Raw genomic sequence first — 15599 nt, 5'->3', positions numbered from 1 at the left:
GTCACCCGCCCTCCCATGGACCTCCCCCCGTACCAGACCATACAGAATCCTTAGAAATGTTTTTGTACTAATGTTACTTGTAAATCGTAATTCCCTATATCACTGAATATATATATATTGCATGTAATGATTGCATGCAAGGGGGGCATAGTGGGTTTGACCGGGTCCTGCTCTCCGGTGGGTCTGGGGTTCGAGTCCTGCTTGGGGTGCCTTGTGAAGGACAGGCGTCCCATCCTGGGTGTGTCCCCTCCCCCTCCACCCTTACGCCCTGTGTTGCTGGGTTAGGCTCCAGCTCCTTGGGACAAGTGGTTTCAGTCAATGTGTGATTGCATGCATGCAAAATCTAAACAATGGATACAGTAGTATTGTGATGGCAATAACTTTATTAACAGAGGTACCGCAGTAACAACTTCTTAAACCTGAGAATACTGAAAACTAGTAACTAACATTATTGATGTTCATAAATCTGGAGAGACAACTTCATTTTCGTTTGTGTCAGTGTTATTATTACACACACAGTGGAAGTTTGTTTCATCTTGAGCTATTCCTCCACCCTCCAGCAGGTGAAGCTGTTCAAACAGTAACTTAGAAGGAATCTCACTCTCTCTCATTAATCACCTGCTCTGGTCAGGGTCATGGTGGTCCGGAGCCTATCCCACAATCCCCTTGAACAGGGCTGGGGTGGTACACCCTGGAAAATATGCCAGTGCAGCACAGGGTAGTCCAAAAAGAACAAATGAATCTGAACTGCATTTCCTTGGAATGTGGATAGTGGGAGGAAATCAGAGCACCGAGAGGAAATGCTTACAGACAGAGAGAACATGCAACGTCTAGGCAGACTGAGTTGAATTCGAACCTATGTCCAAACATCCCAGGTGCATTATTTTGGAAAATGCAAAATCTTTACATTCTCCAAGACAACGTGTTTCCTCAGGAGGCGCTTACGGAAAGGGACTTAAAACTGGACCCAGTTTTGCTCCGAAATATTTAGCTCATGCTTGCTGAGTTATTCTCTGACAACTTAGTCCAAGGCACCTTACAGTCTTACAAGGTAGAGTATTCTTACTGCAGTAATTAAGGGCAAGCACCTTGGTTACAGGTATTACAGTGGGAGTGGGTTTCAAACCAGCAACTCGTAGAATGTAAGGCATCAGCTCTAACCAGTACGCCACCTGCTGTGCGTAGCAAAGCCCCAGTGCGCACATAAACCTTCAGGTGTCCACACTGAGGTTTAACTGCATTGCCTTCGGGTCATTCTTTGCTCTCCATAATTCTTTTTTTTAATTTTTCCTAATAACTTGTGAACTATCGGTACATGTGTCACTCAGACCACACACATTCTCTTGTCTACGTGGCCCACAGTAACTTTCATATTTTCTTTTACAGCTCAACGGCATAAATGCGGTGAATTTAGAAGGCTTGCAGATAATACCAATAATAATAAAGGAATTATTTCCAAAACTGTGATCAAAGATAATATTTATCCATTTGCATGGAGTAAGTGATTCAGTTTTTTTCCAGTTATTTGTCAGCACATAGCTGAAAAAGGGAGCGATGCAAATGCCCTGTAATGTGTCATTCACCACTGTGAAGTGATCATTATCTGGGGGAAATTACAGTGGCCTGACGCCGTGCCGCCGCCCAGGAGTGTGCTGGGAGTGCTGGGAAATTAGAGGCTACAGGGAGGGTGGCACAGGCTCAGTTAATTGCACCCTCAGCAAAAGTACCGTTGAGTCTCGCTGTTGAGCTGTCCTCATGTTACATGGCTGTGAAGCTGGAGGTGAACTCAGGAGACATCAGCGTCCTGTCCAGGGTGTCCCCTCACCCACAGCCTGGGATTCCAGGATAGACCCTGGACCACCGTGAGCCTGTGCAGTGGACAAGCAGCGGAAAAAATTAATATTATATTTGCATGACAATTCAGAGGAATTCTGGAATGCTTGGAGATCCTTCTGGAACTTATTCAACAGTGACGCACAATCATAGATGTGGAATACGGGAACCCTTTGACCTCCTGCCCTTGTTTTATATAAATGGATTGTGTTGCTGTGACACTCTGTGAACCTGTCTTCTTCTTCTTGTCTTTCACCCCTCCTGGGGCATAGGTCGCCAGCAACGGTTCTTCGGGCATCCCTAAGAGCTGAGACGTCAGGAAGTTTCCTTGTTGGTGTTTCTGTAGCTGGCAAGGTTTTTATGGTGTGGGGTAGCTAGCCTCACGCCCAACCCTCCTCCTTTTTCAGCTGGGCTTGAGACCATCCATAGCGGAGTTCTGTGAACCTGTTCTGTTCATAAAATTAATTTGAAAAAGAATAGGTAACCCTTAACCTAAAGGAAAAAAACAATGGGAAGACGATTCAGATGCTGGACTCTGCAGTGTTTTCCTCCACAGGCTTCCATTTATGACAGAATTCGACATGTGCTAAAGGTGGGACTTGGGACTTGTGTCCTAAACATCGAGACAAAAAAAACCACCTGAGATATGAAAGCAGTCACACAGAATTTATTTGGGAAAAAAAATCACAATATATCCTTCACTATTTTAACAGTTGTTGTCTTTGGCCAGCAAAAGAGCACATTAAAGTTCAGTATATTACACCTGTAATCATTATTATCATTGTTATTATTATCTTTGTCAGTTTTTACAGCATGCTGTGCTGCTTTCAAAGCAGGTGTTGTGTGTATTAACATACAGACACGTTTCTGGCTCTAAAGCGCAACACTGAGCTCAAAGCAGCGAGAAGCAGAACTTCAAGAGCTTCAAGAGCTTTGAGAATTTGCCTTTTGAGAGGGGTTGAGACCAAGTACAGCAGTGACATTGAGTCTTTGACAGTGAAGAGGTCCTGGCAAGATCCCACACACCTACTGGAGCAATCAATGTTTCCGTACAGCTGGGAGAAATACAACATCCACCCCTAAAAAGGTGGCATGATTGTGCAGCAGGTCACACTGGTGCCCCACAGCTCCTGGCTGTGCAGTTGGGTGCGGGTTCAATTCCTGCGTATGGAGATCACGTGTTCTCCCCCTGCTTGTCTGGGTTTCCTGCAAGTGCTCTGGTTTCCTCCCACTGTCCAAAAATATGTGTTTCAGGTGAAATGGTGACTCTGGACCATTGTGTCCTGCACTGGACAAGCGTAAAAACAATACAAATGAGTGTTCAAAGGAAAAGTCAGCAGCCAGGCTCTGCCCATGCCTTGATGTCACACAAGTGAAGCCCCTCCCCTCGAGCTGAGTCCGGATCACAGCCGCCTCACACCTTCAACAGTGTCTCTCTCTCTCTCTCTCTCTCTCTCTCGTACCAGAGAACTTGCACAGCTCTTCATTTTATTTCCCATCTTTCCATTTCCTCCCTCACATCCTTCTGCTTTCCACTTTCCCACTCTGCGAGCAGCTCTGCTCCTCTCCCCAGGTGATGCTCACAGAGTATTCACACACACTGAACACTGGAACTGAAACACGTTGCTCCATGTGGATCCTTAACCACACCCCATTACTACCATTACACCCTTCCTTGTCAGCCACATTCCTTCACCTTTTTCTCGCACGCAACGTGTCCTCCAGCATCAGTGCAGTTTGGTCTAAATTCATATGTGCATTCATACATTCATATTCAGAGAATATGACCTGCACAGTCTAAGACCAGGGAATCGGTCAGCGAAACATCCAATCAGAGCGCTCCATTCACCGTTGCTGGTGGCATGTTAACCAAGCCATTCTAAAGGCTTGCAGGTGAGGGATCTGGGAACGGGCCTCAGCAGGCCTGCAGCGCTGGGCGGTACGGGTCCACCAGAACCTTGTAGCGGACCTTGTTGTTGGTGATGGCGCCGTGTTTCTGCCGCAGGTGGAGGCGCAGCTGGCTCTTGTGGCGAAAGTGGAGGTCACACTGGTGGCACTGAGGGTGAGACAGCGTGGCTTCAGAAGCAATTCGTATGACACACACTGCATGTTGTGTGCACACTGGGTCCTCGTATTACAGCACACTTTTATTTCTACAAAGCTTGTACAAGAATTTAATAGAAACTGAAATGAATTGAGATACATCTCTATTCTTGCACCTTTATTGATTGTGCAGATAATAAAGCACAATGACAGTGGCCAGATGCTGACTATTGTTGCACTTGTTGTTTTAAGCTAAGAAAAGGTAATCAAATAAAAGCCCTGGGATGGACTGGCAACCTGGCCACAATGTTCCCTCTCTCGTAACCTGTGTTTCGAAGATCCTGCGTAGGATGAGCAGCGGATGAAAATGGAATGAGGGAATGAACAAATGAATGAATGAATCAATCAATGACTCAGTGGTGAATGAATCAAAGTCTTACTGTGGATGTTTCATTCCTCATAGCTTTATCTGAAATTTTTACAGACCGAACAAACCGAGGAACATCTGTATTATTACGCTTTTCTTGATTGCGATGATGGGGTTAGAAACAACCTGAATTATGGACGGACTTCCGCTCTCAGTACAGTTGTGTCCAGGACCCGGTTCCATTTGTGTGTTTCCTCGCGTCCGTGTGTGTCCTGGGTGTAACAGTACATTGCGCTTCCTGCGCCGCACACACTCACAGCGTACGGCTTCTCCCCGGTGTGGATGCGCAGGTGGCTCTTGAGCGTCTGCAGGTGGCGGAAGCGGGTGCCGCACGTGTGACACGGGTACGGCTTCTCCCCCGTGTGGATCAGCACGTGGGCGCGCAGGTGGGCCACCTACACACACACACACACACACACACACACACACGTGTCAAAATGTAACGGGCGCACATACACACAAGCAGGGCATAATGAATTCCTTCGATCAGTGGTGTATCCATTTCCCAGTAAAAAAGGAAATAAATGCATTAGCGTTTAGCAAAAATTAAAGTAAAAATTCAATTTTTTTAAATAAAAAATTTAGTAAGTAATGTAATACACACACACACACACACACACACACACACACACACATTTTCTGAACTGCTTATCCCATTCGGGGTCACAGGGAGCCAGAGCCTAACCCGGCAATGCAGGGCGTAAGGCTGGAGGGGGAGGGGACACACCCAGGACGGGACGCCAGTCCGTCGCAAGGCACCCCAAGCGGGACTCGAACCCCAGACCCACTGGAGAGCAGGACCCGGTCCAACCCACTGCACCACCGCGCCCCCCTAGTAATGTAATATTCCAGGAAAAAAATTTAGCACTTCACCAAAAAAAAATTCTATAAAAACGTACACAATACACTCCAACTAAACGGTGATTATAAAACATTTGCACATCGATGTCTTCTAACAGCATCTTGAGCAGCCCGGTTATTTAAACTCATTTCCTCGCAGTAGTAACCTCACACACTAGGCACGGCTGTCTAAAACCAGGACAACTTCACACACGAGTTAATTAATTGTTGTTGCTGCTGTTGTTATTCTAGTAACAGAACTCAAGTATCACCCTTTAATAGAGCAATAAAAAAATGTACAGTAGTAAAAAAATATCTGTGTATTCTGCTGTGTAGAGACAGCGCCCCCACCTGGACAAACCTGGCCCCACAGGTGTCGCAGTGGTACGGTTTCTCCCCGGAGTGGATGCGCGTGTGAGTCTTCAGGTTGGCGGGGCGGTTGAACTGCGCGCCGCACACGCCGCAGCGGTACGGCTTTTCACCTGTAGGGGGCAGCAGAGCGTCGACAGAAGGAGTCAGGCTCCCCTGCGCTCAGGCCCACGCTGCCGAACAACTCGTTCAGAAGAGTAGCAGAGCGAATGGGGGAGGGGGCAGGGAGCCGGTGGATGGGTGGAGATGCTTCGCTGGAAATCTGATTTTACTCGACTGTGGTATGATAGGCGGTGTCGGCCCCTGGGGAGGGAGGCGGTCACCCTGGTACCTGTGCCGCCGTGCTTGGCTCCCCCGCAACGCGTCCCGGAGCTGCAGCTCTCGCAGTCTGTTGGGTGCTTCTCCTTGGTTTTCTCCACACCAAAGATCTGACTGGGGGCATGATCTGGGTCAGAGCTGGAGGGGCATGAAGCAGAGGCCAGCTGGGGGCAGTTCTGCTGAGAACCTTGGCACCGTAGACATGAGCTTGGCCTGCAGTAGATGGCGAGGTCACTTTAAAAATGCAAATACGGATGCTTTCTGTCTGCGAACAGATGCCGCTGATTTGTGTGCGCATTGAGGTGTCTGAGAGTACCTGTCTTTGAGGTCCACAGCCTCTGATTGCATCTCCCCATTAGAGTGCATTGTGGAGCTGCTGGGGGTGTGGTCACATTGGCCCCGCCCCCTGCACTCGTCCGGCTGCTCCTTCTTCACGTCTGCTGCACACTGAGGGTTGAGCACGATGAACTTGTATTTCTTCCAGTTGCAGGCCTTGGGGTCCGGGGCGGGTTTAACCTGAGAGCCCTCCTGCAGTTCACACAAAAAAATGTTTGTCTCCATGACAACAGGCAGGTGACAAGTGGGAGGCGAACATGCAGTGGCAGGAAGTAATGTCTACAGCGAGTGGATTTCGGGTCAAGAGAAGTGTGTATCTTCCAGTTAAAATGATAAAGTCAGAAAAGAAAGAGAAGTGAACACGATGAGAGTGGAATAACACAAGTGAATAATAATAATAATAATAATAATAATAATAATAATAGTGAGATGACTCACCATGGCATGCAGGGACTTGCTACAGCTGCTCGACTCGGTGGGGGAGTTGGGCTGGCAGCCCGACTGCGACGGTGTGTCTGGGGGACGAGGGGGCGACCCCACGAGTGTCGGCTGCTCCACCTCTAGCTTTGGCTTCTTGAGCCCAAGCTCGTGGCTTTTGGGAGTGGCTGGCTGTAGGGGCACCGTGACCTCTTTGGGAACTCTGTCGCACGCACGCGCACACACACACACACACACACATACACACACGCTTAGTTTAGCTATTATCCGGCAGACTGTGGGATAGACCACACTACATTAAGGGACATACTGCTATACCACACCTGTCCAGTGTGTAACGCATGTGTGTCATGGCTCCCCCTACTGGACAGATGGTGGCACTGTGCAGAGGTGGGCTGCCACTGTCCAGTGAGGTGCCCCTGGGATGGACATCAGCAGGAAGGGTCCGCAGAACAGCAGAAGACGAGGAGACCAGCTCCCTCTGCTGGGGGCTTGCTGGCGCCCTCTCACTGTCGGACACGGGACACCGTCAGCGCTGCAGTTTAAATATTTACCTTTTTCATTGATTTCTCTGACACTTTTTTCCAAAGCAAATTACAGTTGAGCTGCTTACACTGGTTTACCAGTTTCTAGAGCAGCATAATTTTTTTTCTGAATCAGGTCAGGGTTAATACCTTGCCCAAGGCCACTACAGCAAGAGGAGGGGATCGACCCTGGGTCCTTTTGCGTGCAAGGTGTTTGCTCTAAATCCCCCACTGAGTTAATTTAATCCATGGAAACTTATGCGAAGAGCAAACTGGGACACAGCCAATGTTGTGCCTGCGGCTCACACCTGTGCAGCATGAAGTCCCGGCACGCGTCCGCAACGTGGTCCATCTGCAGATAGGTGGCGGCGGCGAGCACCTCGTTGGCCGTGTGGGGGGAGAGGGGCAGGCGGGCTGTGTACATGAAATCCAGCAGCAGGGACACACTGCCAGCGTCTAGCCAGGGGGGCAGAGACAGCACTACCCCTCGCTCCGCCCCTGGCACGCGGCGCGCTAGTGCAGAGTAGAAGAAGCCACTGGGGAAGGAACAGGGGGAGTGGTCAGGGGGAGGGGGATGTCAGTCACATGTAGAGATGAATGGGGCCAGAGGAAGCAGAGGTCAGACTCACGTGTGGACCCACGCGAACACAGAGACATAAACACACACGCACATTCACACACAAACCTGCAGGCGATGAGCACGGCACAATGTGCCCGAAGCCTGGCGCTGCCAACCAGCAGTGTGGTGTCAGTGAGGATGTCTCGGTGCCGCAGCTCATTCAGGTTCACGAGGACATCACTTGAGTGACGCGTGAACTCCTTGACGTATCCCTCCGCCGCCCATGCGTCCCTCTCTGGCCCCAGCAGGACCCTGTATCCCTCCACCATGAGCATCTTGCTCATGATCACTGTAGTAAGAAACAATATTGAAATAAATCATATATAAATAGTCTTTCTCAGGAGACAAAATAGGTGTGTAATGACCAATTCCATATGTAGCTTTAGAAGAAAATCTGAGTGCAGTAGAAACACGGAAGTGGAGCAGGTGTAACAATAAGTGAAGCCCAAGTTGTACTGGCTGAACCAAGTAGGTAAGTAGATCAGGTGTGTAAATCATAGTCATTTATTCATTTTATACCTTTAATGTTTTATACAAGAATAATGACCATTCCTGTAGGGCTGACACACTTTCAAGCAGCCCTGCACATGTATGTTTTCCCAGGTGGCAGCGGAGACTCACCGTAGTGCAGCGTGGAGCTCAGTGGGGCGAAACGGTGTCAGGTGGCAGCGTCGGACAGGTCACAGCAGGCCTGCTCTCGTACCTGTGTGACAGAAGGACACGTGTGTCATCTGGGTGCAGCGCAGCGAAAAACAAGAAATGGTGAGGTTATGATTGGAAACAAGTGTTACTGCCAGAACCACAGTTCATACCAGTAACACGCCAAACAACACATATATGATTAAATATCAGCTCCCCTCTTTTTTGCCATTTCAAAGTAGTCAGATTTAATTATAATGCAAATTCATTTATCTGACGCTTCTCTCCAGTGTTCAGCTACTTACACCAATTTACCCATTTGTGTGGCAGGTAAACGTTTAGTGCATCAATTCAGGCTAAGTTCCTTGAGCAAGGGCACAGCAGCAGGAGCAGGGACTCGTACCCGGGTCCTTCCAGTGCAAGGTCCAGTTAATCCAGCTCAGTTTTTACTTGTTGCTGTTCTTTCTTCGACACTCAGTTGTGAGTTGCGGTGATTCAAAGGAGACGATTTGAGGTCTTACTCTCCAAGAGAATTGCAATAGCTTTAACTCGTCCTGAGCTTCACACACGTGTTCATGTCAAGACACAGCAAACTCACGTGGCCTCAGTCATCCCCCGTGATTCCAGAGAGCTTTTCGCAGATACGGATCAATAATAAGGAAACATTAAGAGATGCTTTCGCCGCTGTTCCCTCACTCCATCGTTACACAACTGTAGCTTGAGAATTGCATGTGAAGGCCTGCGTTTCGGCGAAGGGTGTGAGCGCCACGGGCGTCACGGATGGAGAGCGGTGCCAAAGCCTCACCTGAGCCAGCAGGGACGGAGCATGCGTGGGCCGTGGCGGATTGCCGGCCGTGCGCTACGAACCCTTGGTGTCGGTGGGAGACGCACGCTGTTGTGACAGAGGAGGGTGCCGGCGGGGAGCCTTTATAGCGTCCTGCAGGAAGCCCTGTTCCGCCATGGGCCCTGGCTTCCCCTTCCCCTCCCCTGCCGTCCCGCGAGCCGCCAGGAAACCCCTGCGGAAAGCATCCATGCATTGAGCGCGCGGTATTTTTAGGGATCCTTTTTTTCTCTTACAGTTAATGGCAGGAAAGTGGTGTTTTTTGTTTAATAATAATGAAAAAAAAAACTGTAAGTAGCCACGGGAGACAGGAAAAGCGGAGCGTGCTGGCCTGGAGCGGGCCTCACCTAGCCCGGCCCTTCCATGTTCCGCCGCCCCCATCCATGTGGGACTGAAGGAAACACAAGTGGACGGTCCCCCATCCAGGGGACGGACATCAGCCACAGGGCTTTCGTGTATTTGCAGAGCAGCTGCTTGTTTCTACCTTGAGCAAAACATTTAATATGAACAATTTTGGCAAATAGACAACAATGTACATAAAACAATGCTAAAGTATATTGAGTTAATTTATAGAAAATTATTTATAGAACAATGAATGCAGAACCCCGTCCTGGGTGTGTCCCCTCCCGCTCCAGCCTTGCACCCTGTGTTGCTGGGTTAGGCTCCGGTTCGCCGCGACCTCACTTGGGATGAGCGGTTGTAGCCATTGTGTGTGTGTGTGTGTGTGTGTGTGTGTGTGTGCAGAACAATGTACATACAGCTAATGTATATACGGCAATATATAGAACAATGTATATAGAACTAATGTATAAAGAGATAATTTATATAGAAAAATCACACACACACACACACACTGAAGCCGCTTGTCTCCAAAGAGACAGTAACGAGGCATGGTGAGGCCCACAACCCCTGGACCTGTACTTCAGACAAATAGGAGAGAAAAAATTCAAGCCCTTTGTGGAAGAACTAGGTTGTCAATCAAGATACACACACACACTCTCTGAAGCCAGTTGTCCCAAGCGGGGTTGGGGTGAGCCGGAGCCTAACCTGGCAACACAGGGCTCAAGACTGGAGGGGGAGGGGACACACCCAGGACAGGATGCCAGTCCATCACAAGGCACCCCAAGCGGGACTTGAACCCCTGACCTACCAGAGAGCAGGACCCAACCAAACCCACTGCGCCACTGTGCCACCGCCTCCCCCCTTATAAACAAATCTATAGAACCAATGTATATAGAGCTAATGTATGGATACAAATACACTGTAAAACACATCAAACACAACAGACAACTGAAAGTCCAACAGATCCTGCACATCACAGTCAGTACAAGTAAAGGATAAATTCATAATGAGAAAGAGGGCACTCTTACAAAAAACATACTCAAAGGTAAAATCCATCATGGAAAAACAAGAGATACTGAAATGTAGAAAACAAAAGGTCACTTTCATTGGACAGAATATGAAACCACAGGATGTACAAATATTAAATCAATAAGCACAATGTATCAAAACATCAAAACACACAATTACCGAAGCACAGCTTGTTTTGTACAGCTGTTGTCATGGCGATCATATTGCAGCGGGTATCTGCTAAAGTGACACACAGAGAGGGGAAATGAGTATATTAAAAAGCAGGGGGTGATTATTTATTCCTTTGTGCGATGACTTTGTCCAAGTAAACTTACAAAGGTTACGGTTTTATAATACTGGACTAGCTCACAGATGTAGCACTTCTCAGTTCTTATTATTATCATTATACATCTAAGACCTTTCTCCATGATGACTTACAATATCATGTTTCTGTACTCAGCTAATTAACCTGATTTACCCATTTACACAGCACAGTAATTCTTACTGTAACAATTATGAGTAAATGCCTTGACCAAGGGCACAATGACAGGAGCAGCAGCTCGACCCAGGTCCGGCGACTGCAAGGTGACAGCTCTAATCACTACACTCTGGGGATTGAACGTGTCCCTAACTGTTACTGTTACCATGTTGCACAAGAAATATTTAATTCAGACCATTCTCTTGTGGGGGTGCAGGTTTATAATTTCACATTTATCCATTTATCTGACGCTTTTCCCCAAAGCAACATACATTGTTAATGTACCTACAATTATTTATCCATTTTTTTTGTAAGCAATTTACAGTAAGTGTGTTGATCAAGGGTACTACAGCTGGAGGTGATATTCAAACCTGTGGGTTATACATGCATATATATACATATATATATGTAATTTTCCATCTTTAAACAGCTGAATATCTTTTACTGAAGAGAGTTCCTCAGTAGGGGTCCATGTAGAACTCAAACCAGAAACCTAAAGTTAGTATCCTTAACTATTATGCCACCTGTGCATCAGTGCTGACATTGGTTTACCAGGGTATTCCTGTGATGAGTCACTTGGCTTTGGTGACAGGCTGTCGCTAAGAGCTGTCAGCGATCCTCTTCGTGGATCTCATTGTAAAACCAGCTTCTGTCATGTGGAAACTCCAAACGTGAAGCAGAACCACAGTCGGCTTGGTAAGATCTCACTTCCTCTGCCTTTCCTCTGTTTCTGTGCCGAGAGGTCCAGGGAGATGATGCCTTCTTTTCCGGCCGGCTGAGGACAGACGGGAAGGGCCGGCCTGAGCGGCTAGCTGGGGAAGGAAGCGCAGAGGAAAGACCATTTGAGAAATACACCCTCTGCTCAAAAACAAGCCCCGAAAGTGGCCCGAACACAGCAGGCAGATGTGCAGGGACACCAGGGGAGGTGATGGCGGGGGCGGGGGGTTGGGGGGTGTCCCAGCACATCCTCCATGGTTCAACTGCTCAAAACAAGCGGAAGCTGTGCTCATTCGAAACATCAAATCTCTCCCTGACAAAAGGACCCTGTGCCATTTAACAGGACTTCCCTTCCTGTGGTCAACGCAGTGTCTCCAGTTGGCTCTCATTGAAAGGAAGCTTCCCCTTTACAAACACGTTCCTCCCTCACACACAGAGTACTGACCACCTTTAAAAACACAGTACTTCCTCAACAAGCAAAAGGAGCCCGATGTGCCCCCGAAAATCATCTCATGGGTTAATTCTTGTAAAACAAACTCTTAAGCAAATTAACTTAAAGGAGGAAGATTAATAACGTGCTGCAGAGCAACGGAAGCTTCACCCTTTTTACAGCAAACATAAAAATTATTGCTGCATCTTTTAAGCACATTGAAAATCTAACTGTAAAAAAACAAGTGCAGAACATCAGAACCACTCTGGACACCTTTAAATCTGGGCTTAAGACCCATATGTTGAAATCACTGATAGTTAGTACATTTGTGTTCTCCCTTCTCATCTTACATTACTTTTTCATTTTTTAGTCTACTGTTCTTCAGAGTCACAGCAGATGCCTCACAGCTCCTGGGCTAGAGATCGGAACCACAGTCATTTTGTGAGTTTGCATGTTCACCCTGTGTCCACAAGGGTTTCCTGCCACAGTCCAAAGATGTTTGTTTCAGACAGATTGTTGACTCTAAATTTTGTTGTTTTTTTGTAATTTTTGAAATGCTGATATTTATTGCAAATTTCGAACCCATTCATTTTTCATCTTGATTGTAAAATACTTTTTAGCACTTTAAAATTATTGTTATAATACTAGGTAATTCTCAGAATGTCAAAACTAATCACTCATAACACCCATAACTCCTCACTGCTGATCTATTCATAAAGTATTATTTATGATGAATGAATTGTAAATCAAATCACATAAAGCCATTGAAAATGATACTGCCTTTCAAGATAATTCCAAATTTTTTCCACTTTAAGCATAAGTAATAGGTAAAGCTTTTGTTTTCGTTTTCAACTTTTTTAGCACTTTAAGACTTTTTTGCTTTAGGGCTAATTATTATGAAAAATAATGGTTTAATACTACGACAAAAGAAGAACACACACCAGAGAACAGTTGTGTGGAAGAAGAAAAAGGAGTATATCTGAGGAGCTGCACATCATGTGTGGTGTTAAACATCATGAACGGTCGTATTTTTAATGAAATTTCTGTTCTCATAAGATGTTCCTCAGAAGAGAATGCTGATGGCTTACGCAAATTTTAGTTTTTAAATTACATGTATTTGTAAGTCTGAATTCTCATCGCATGACCAGCTGTCATGTGAGGGATGCCTGTATTAACAGAATGCTAATTGCCATTATTAACATGCTACCCTGCAAAAATATATACATGTGTCATGACCCAGTAACCAGAAAATTTGTCCTGAAGAATATTCTGTTGGTTATGATAAGTTTTGGGTACACACTTAATCAGACATTATACTGCCCAGAGGGACAGCTTATGTACTAACTCATGAATGGGTAAGTCGAGAAAGATATAACCATATATGCTCAAATGTGCCGGAAGAGTCCCCTTATTTATTCAGAAATCCATCCGATCTGTGGGAACGAGCCGGAAGCATTTTGCGTGTGTATGGGGATGTGGAGTGTGTGTGTGTGTGTGTGTGTGCATGCCTGTGTCTTATTTGTTTTGATGGGGCCAGATCAATTGTCCTAAGAAAACAAAAACACAAGAAAAAGGCGAGAGAGGCAGTTATTGGTCTGGGTGACTTCCAGGCATTGTGAGACTGGCGGAACAGGAGAAGGGAGAGGGAACACTTCTTCCTGCTCGTGGTTGAACCCTCCCCCCCAAGGCGGTCCTCCAGCGAGCGGAAGCCATTTGGCTCGTCTCAGTGGTCACTCGACAACGGCTGTGCACCAGTCCCCAGTGTCTGCTAATGATATAAACACGTTTCCAACAATTAGAAAGGGAGGGGGAGGTGCTCGGGGTGGTTGGGACCTGCTGGGCTCGGGGGGGGATGTGGTGACAGGAAGCCGTGCGGACTTGGGACCTTATTTGTAAATGGCTTGAACCCAAACTGCTTCCTGTTGTCCTTCCCAGGCAGTCGCCAGCCCATTCACACAGCGAGACCATTCAGTTTCCTGGCCCATGGAAATCCCCCTATTTAATTGCCAGCCCTCATTGAGGCTCCAGCAACAGACTAGCAGAATAAACACAATACAAACACAGCACAAAGAGACGTTCGAGTCTGATCGACATTTGGCACACGAGAACGTTTCATGATATATAATATTCGCATAGTTCAATCATATTAACACGATATGGTTAATGCATTTGCATTATCAATAAGCACTTTTCCAATGCAGAGTCACAGCAGTCCAGAGACTAACCTGGAAGCATGAAACAGGGTATACACTGGATGGGACAACAATTTATTTAACTTGAAGGCCTGGGAGCCTTTTCAATAGGAATTGAAAATATGGAGAGCGGACCAGGAGCAACCACTCATGTAGAAGTAAAACAAAGAGTAACACGCCACAGGCTTATCTGTAGTTATTCATTCAGGTGATGTTTTTTTTTCCCAAAGCAACATGCATCATTAAAGTTTATACACTGATTTGTCCATTTAAATAGCAGGGTGGTTCTTACTGTGCCTTTCCAGGTAAGTACCTTCATTAAGGGTACTGCAGCAGGTGGTGGGATTTAAAGCGAGGTCCGCTGAGGCCAAAGGCAGCAGGTGTAACTAGTGTGCCATGTCTTCAGGCAGGCTTATTAAGTCTGATTTTCATTATTCAAAGTTTATTAATTGTTCAGTTCAAGATTATGTAAATGTGGCCCTCTGCTGAAATTATTGTATGCACTGACATTTACCATGTTTATTAATGTGACCACAGCAGGGTTGTGTAAAGACCTGTAGCAGCTGAAGGCTCTCATATACAGTCTCACACACTGTGCAGAGAAACAAGAAGCCACTGTGCACCCAGCCCCCAGGTTCACCCAATGCAGACACACACACACACAGAGGTATACTTGTGTGTCCACATGCGCACTGATATATCTGCGCTAAGATGTACATATAAGGAGCGCTGTCCATGTTGTCTAGAGTGAGAACAACAGGGAGGGACCTTTTGGCTGCATTTGGAAAGTGGAGGCGGGGGATGCAGGGATCAGGAGGTTGACCGAAAAAAACAAAAGTGAGAAATAGGGAGAGAGCTTCCTTAGAAACAGTATCCGGCCCTGGTGTTTGTGAGAGAGAGGTCTGTATGTGTTGTGTGTGTGTGTGTGTGTGTGTGTGTGTGTGTGTGTGTGTGTGTGTGTGTGTGTGTGTGGGTGGGTGGGTGAATGGGTGGGTGAATGGGTGTCTGGGGGGGTATCACTGAGTCACTTCCACTCCAGGTGCTGAACTGGACAACAAGAACAAGATGGGCTGGCTACGAGTGTGAGAAGGCGCTGATTAGAGATAAAAAAGGAAACATCATAGCTGAGTAAAAAACACTCCAGCACTGAACCGGTCAGTCAGCAGACCACTGCACAGGGGGCAGCTCTCCGCACATACACAACA

At 46.9% G+C, this 15599-nt stretch overlaps 1 protein-coding gene across 3 annotated transcripts; it reads right to left on the bottom strand.

The window, feature by feature from the left end:
• Window positions 1-2366: 2366 nt before the first annotated feature.
• Window positions 2367-9272, bottom strand: bcl6b (BCL6B transcription repressor). Of its 3 annotated transcripts, none has more exons than XM_018726244.2 (11): window positions 9192-9272; window positions 8369-8450; window positions 7814-8036; window positions 7437-7664; window positions 6928-7113; window positions 6605-6806; window positions 6147-6358; window positions 5844-6043; window positions 5495-5625; window positions 4561-4698; window positions 2367-3889 (listed from the first exon to the last, which is right to left on the bottom strand). In XM_018726244.2, exons 3-11 carry the CDS (start codon window positions 8029-8031, stop codon window positions 3749-3751), a joined length of 1656 nt encoding a protein of 551 aa, XP_018581760.1. In that variant the 5' UTR covers window positions 8032-8036; window positions 8369-8450; window positions 9192-9272; the 3' UTR covers window positions 2367-3748. The 3 variants fall into 3 exon arrangements, with proteins under 3 accessions (XP_018581760.1, XP_018581762.1, XP_018581761.1); XM_018726246.2 differs by having other exon boundaries at window positions 5844-5944; XM_018726245.2 differs by lacking the exon at window positions 9192-9272 and adding an exon at window positions 8790-9154.
• Window positions 9273-15599: the final 6327 nt, after the last annotated feature.

The sequence above is a fragment of the Scleropages formosus genome, chromosome 21 (genome assembly GCF_900964775.1).
Source record: "Scleropages formosus chromosome 21, fSclFor1.1, whole genome shotgun sequence".
NCBI lineage: Eukaryota > Metazoa > Chordata > Actinopteri > Osteoglossiformes > Osteoglossidae > Scleropages > Scleropages formosus.
This window is presented reverse-complemented; position numbering and strand designations above follow the sequence as displayed.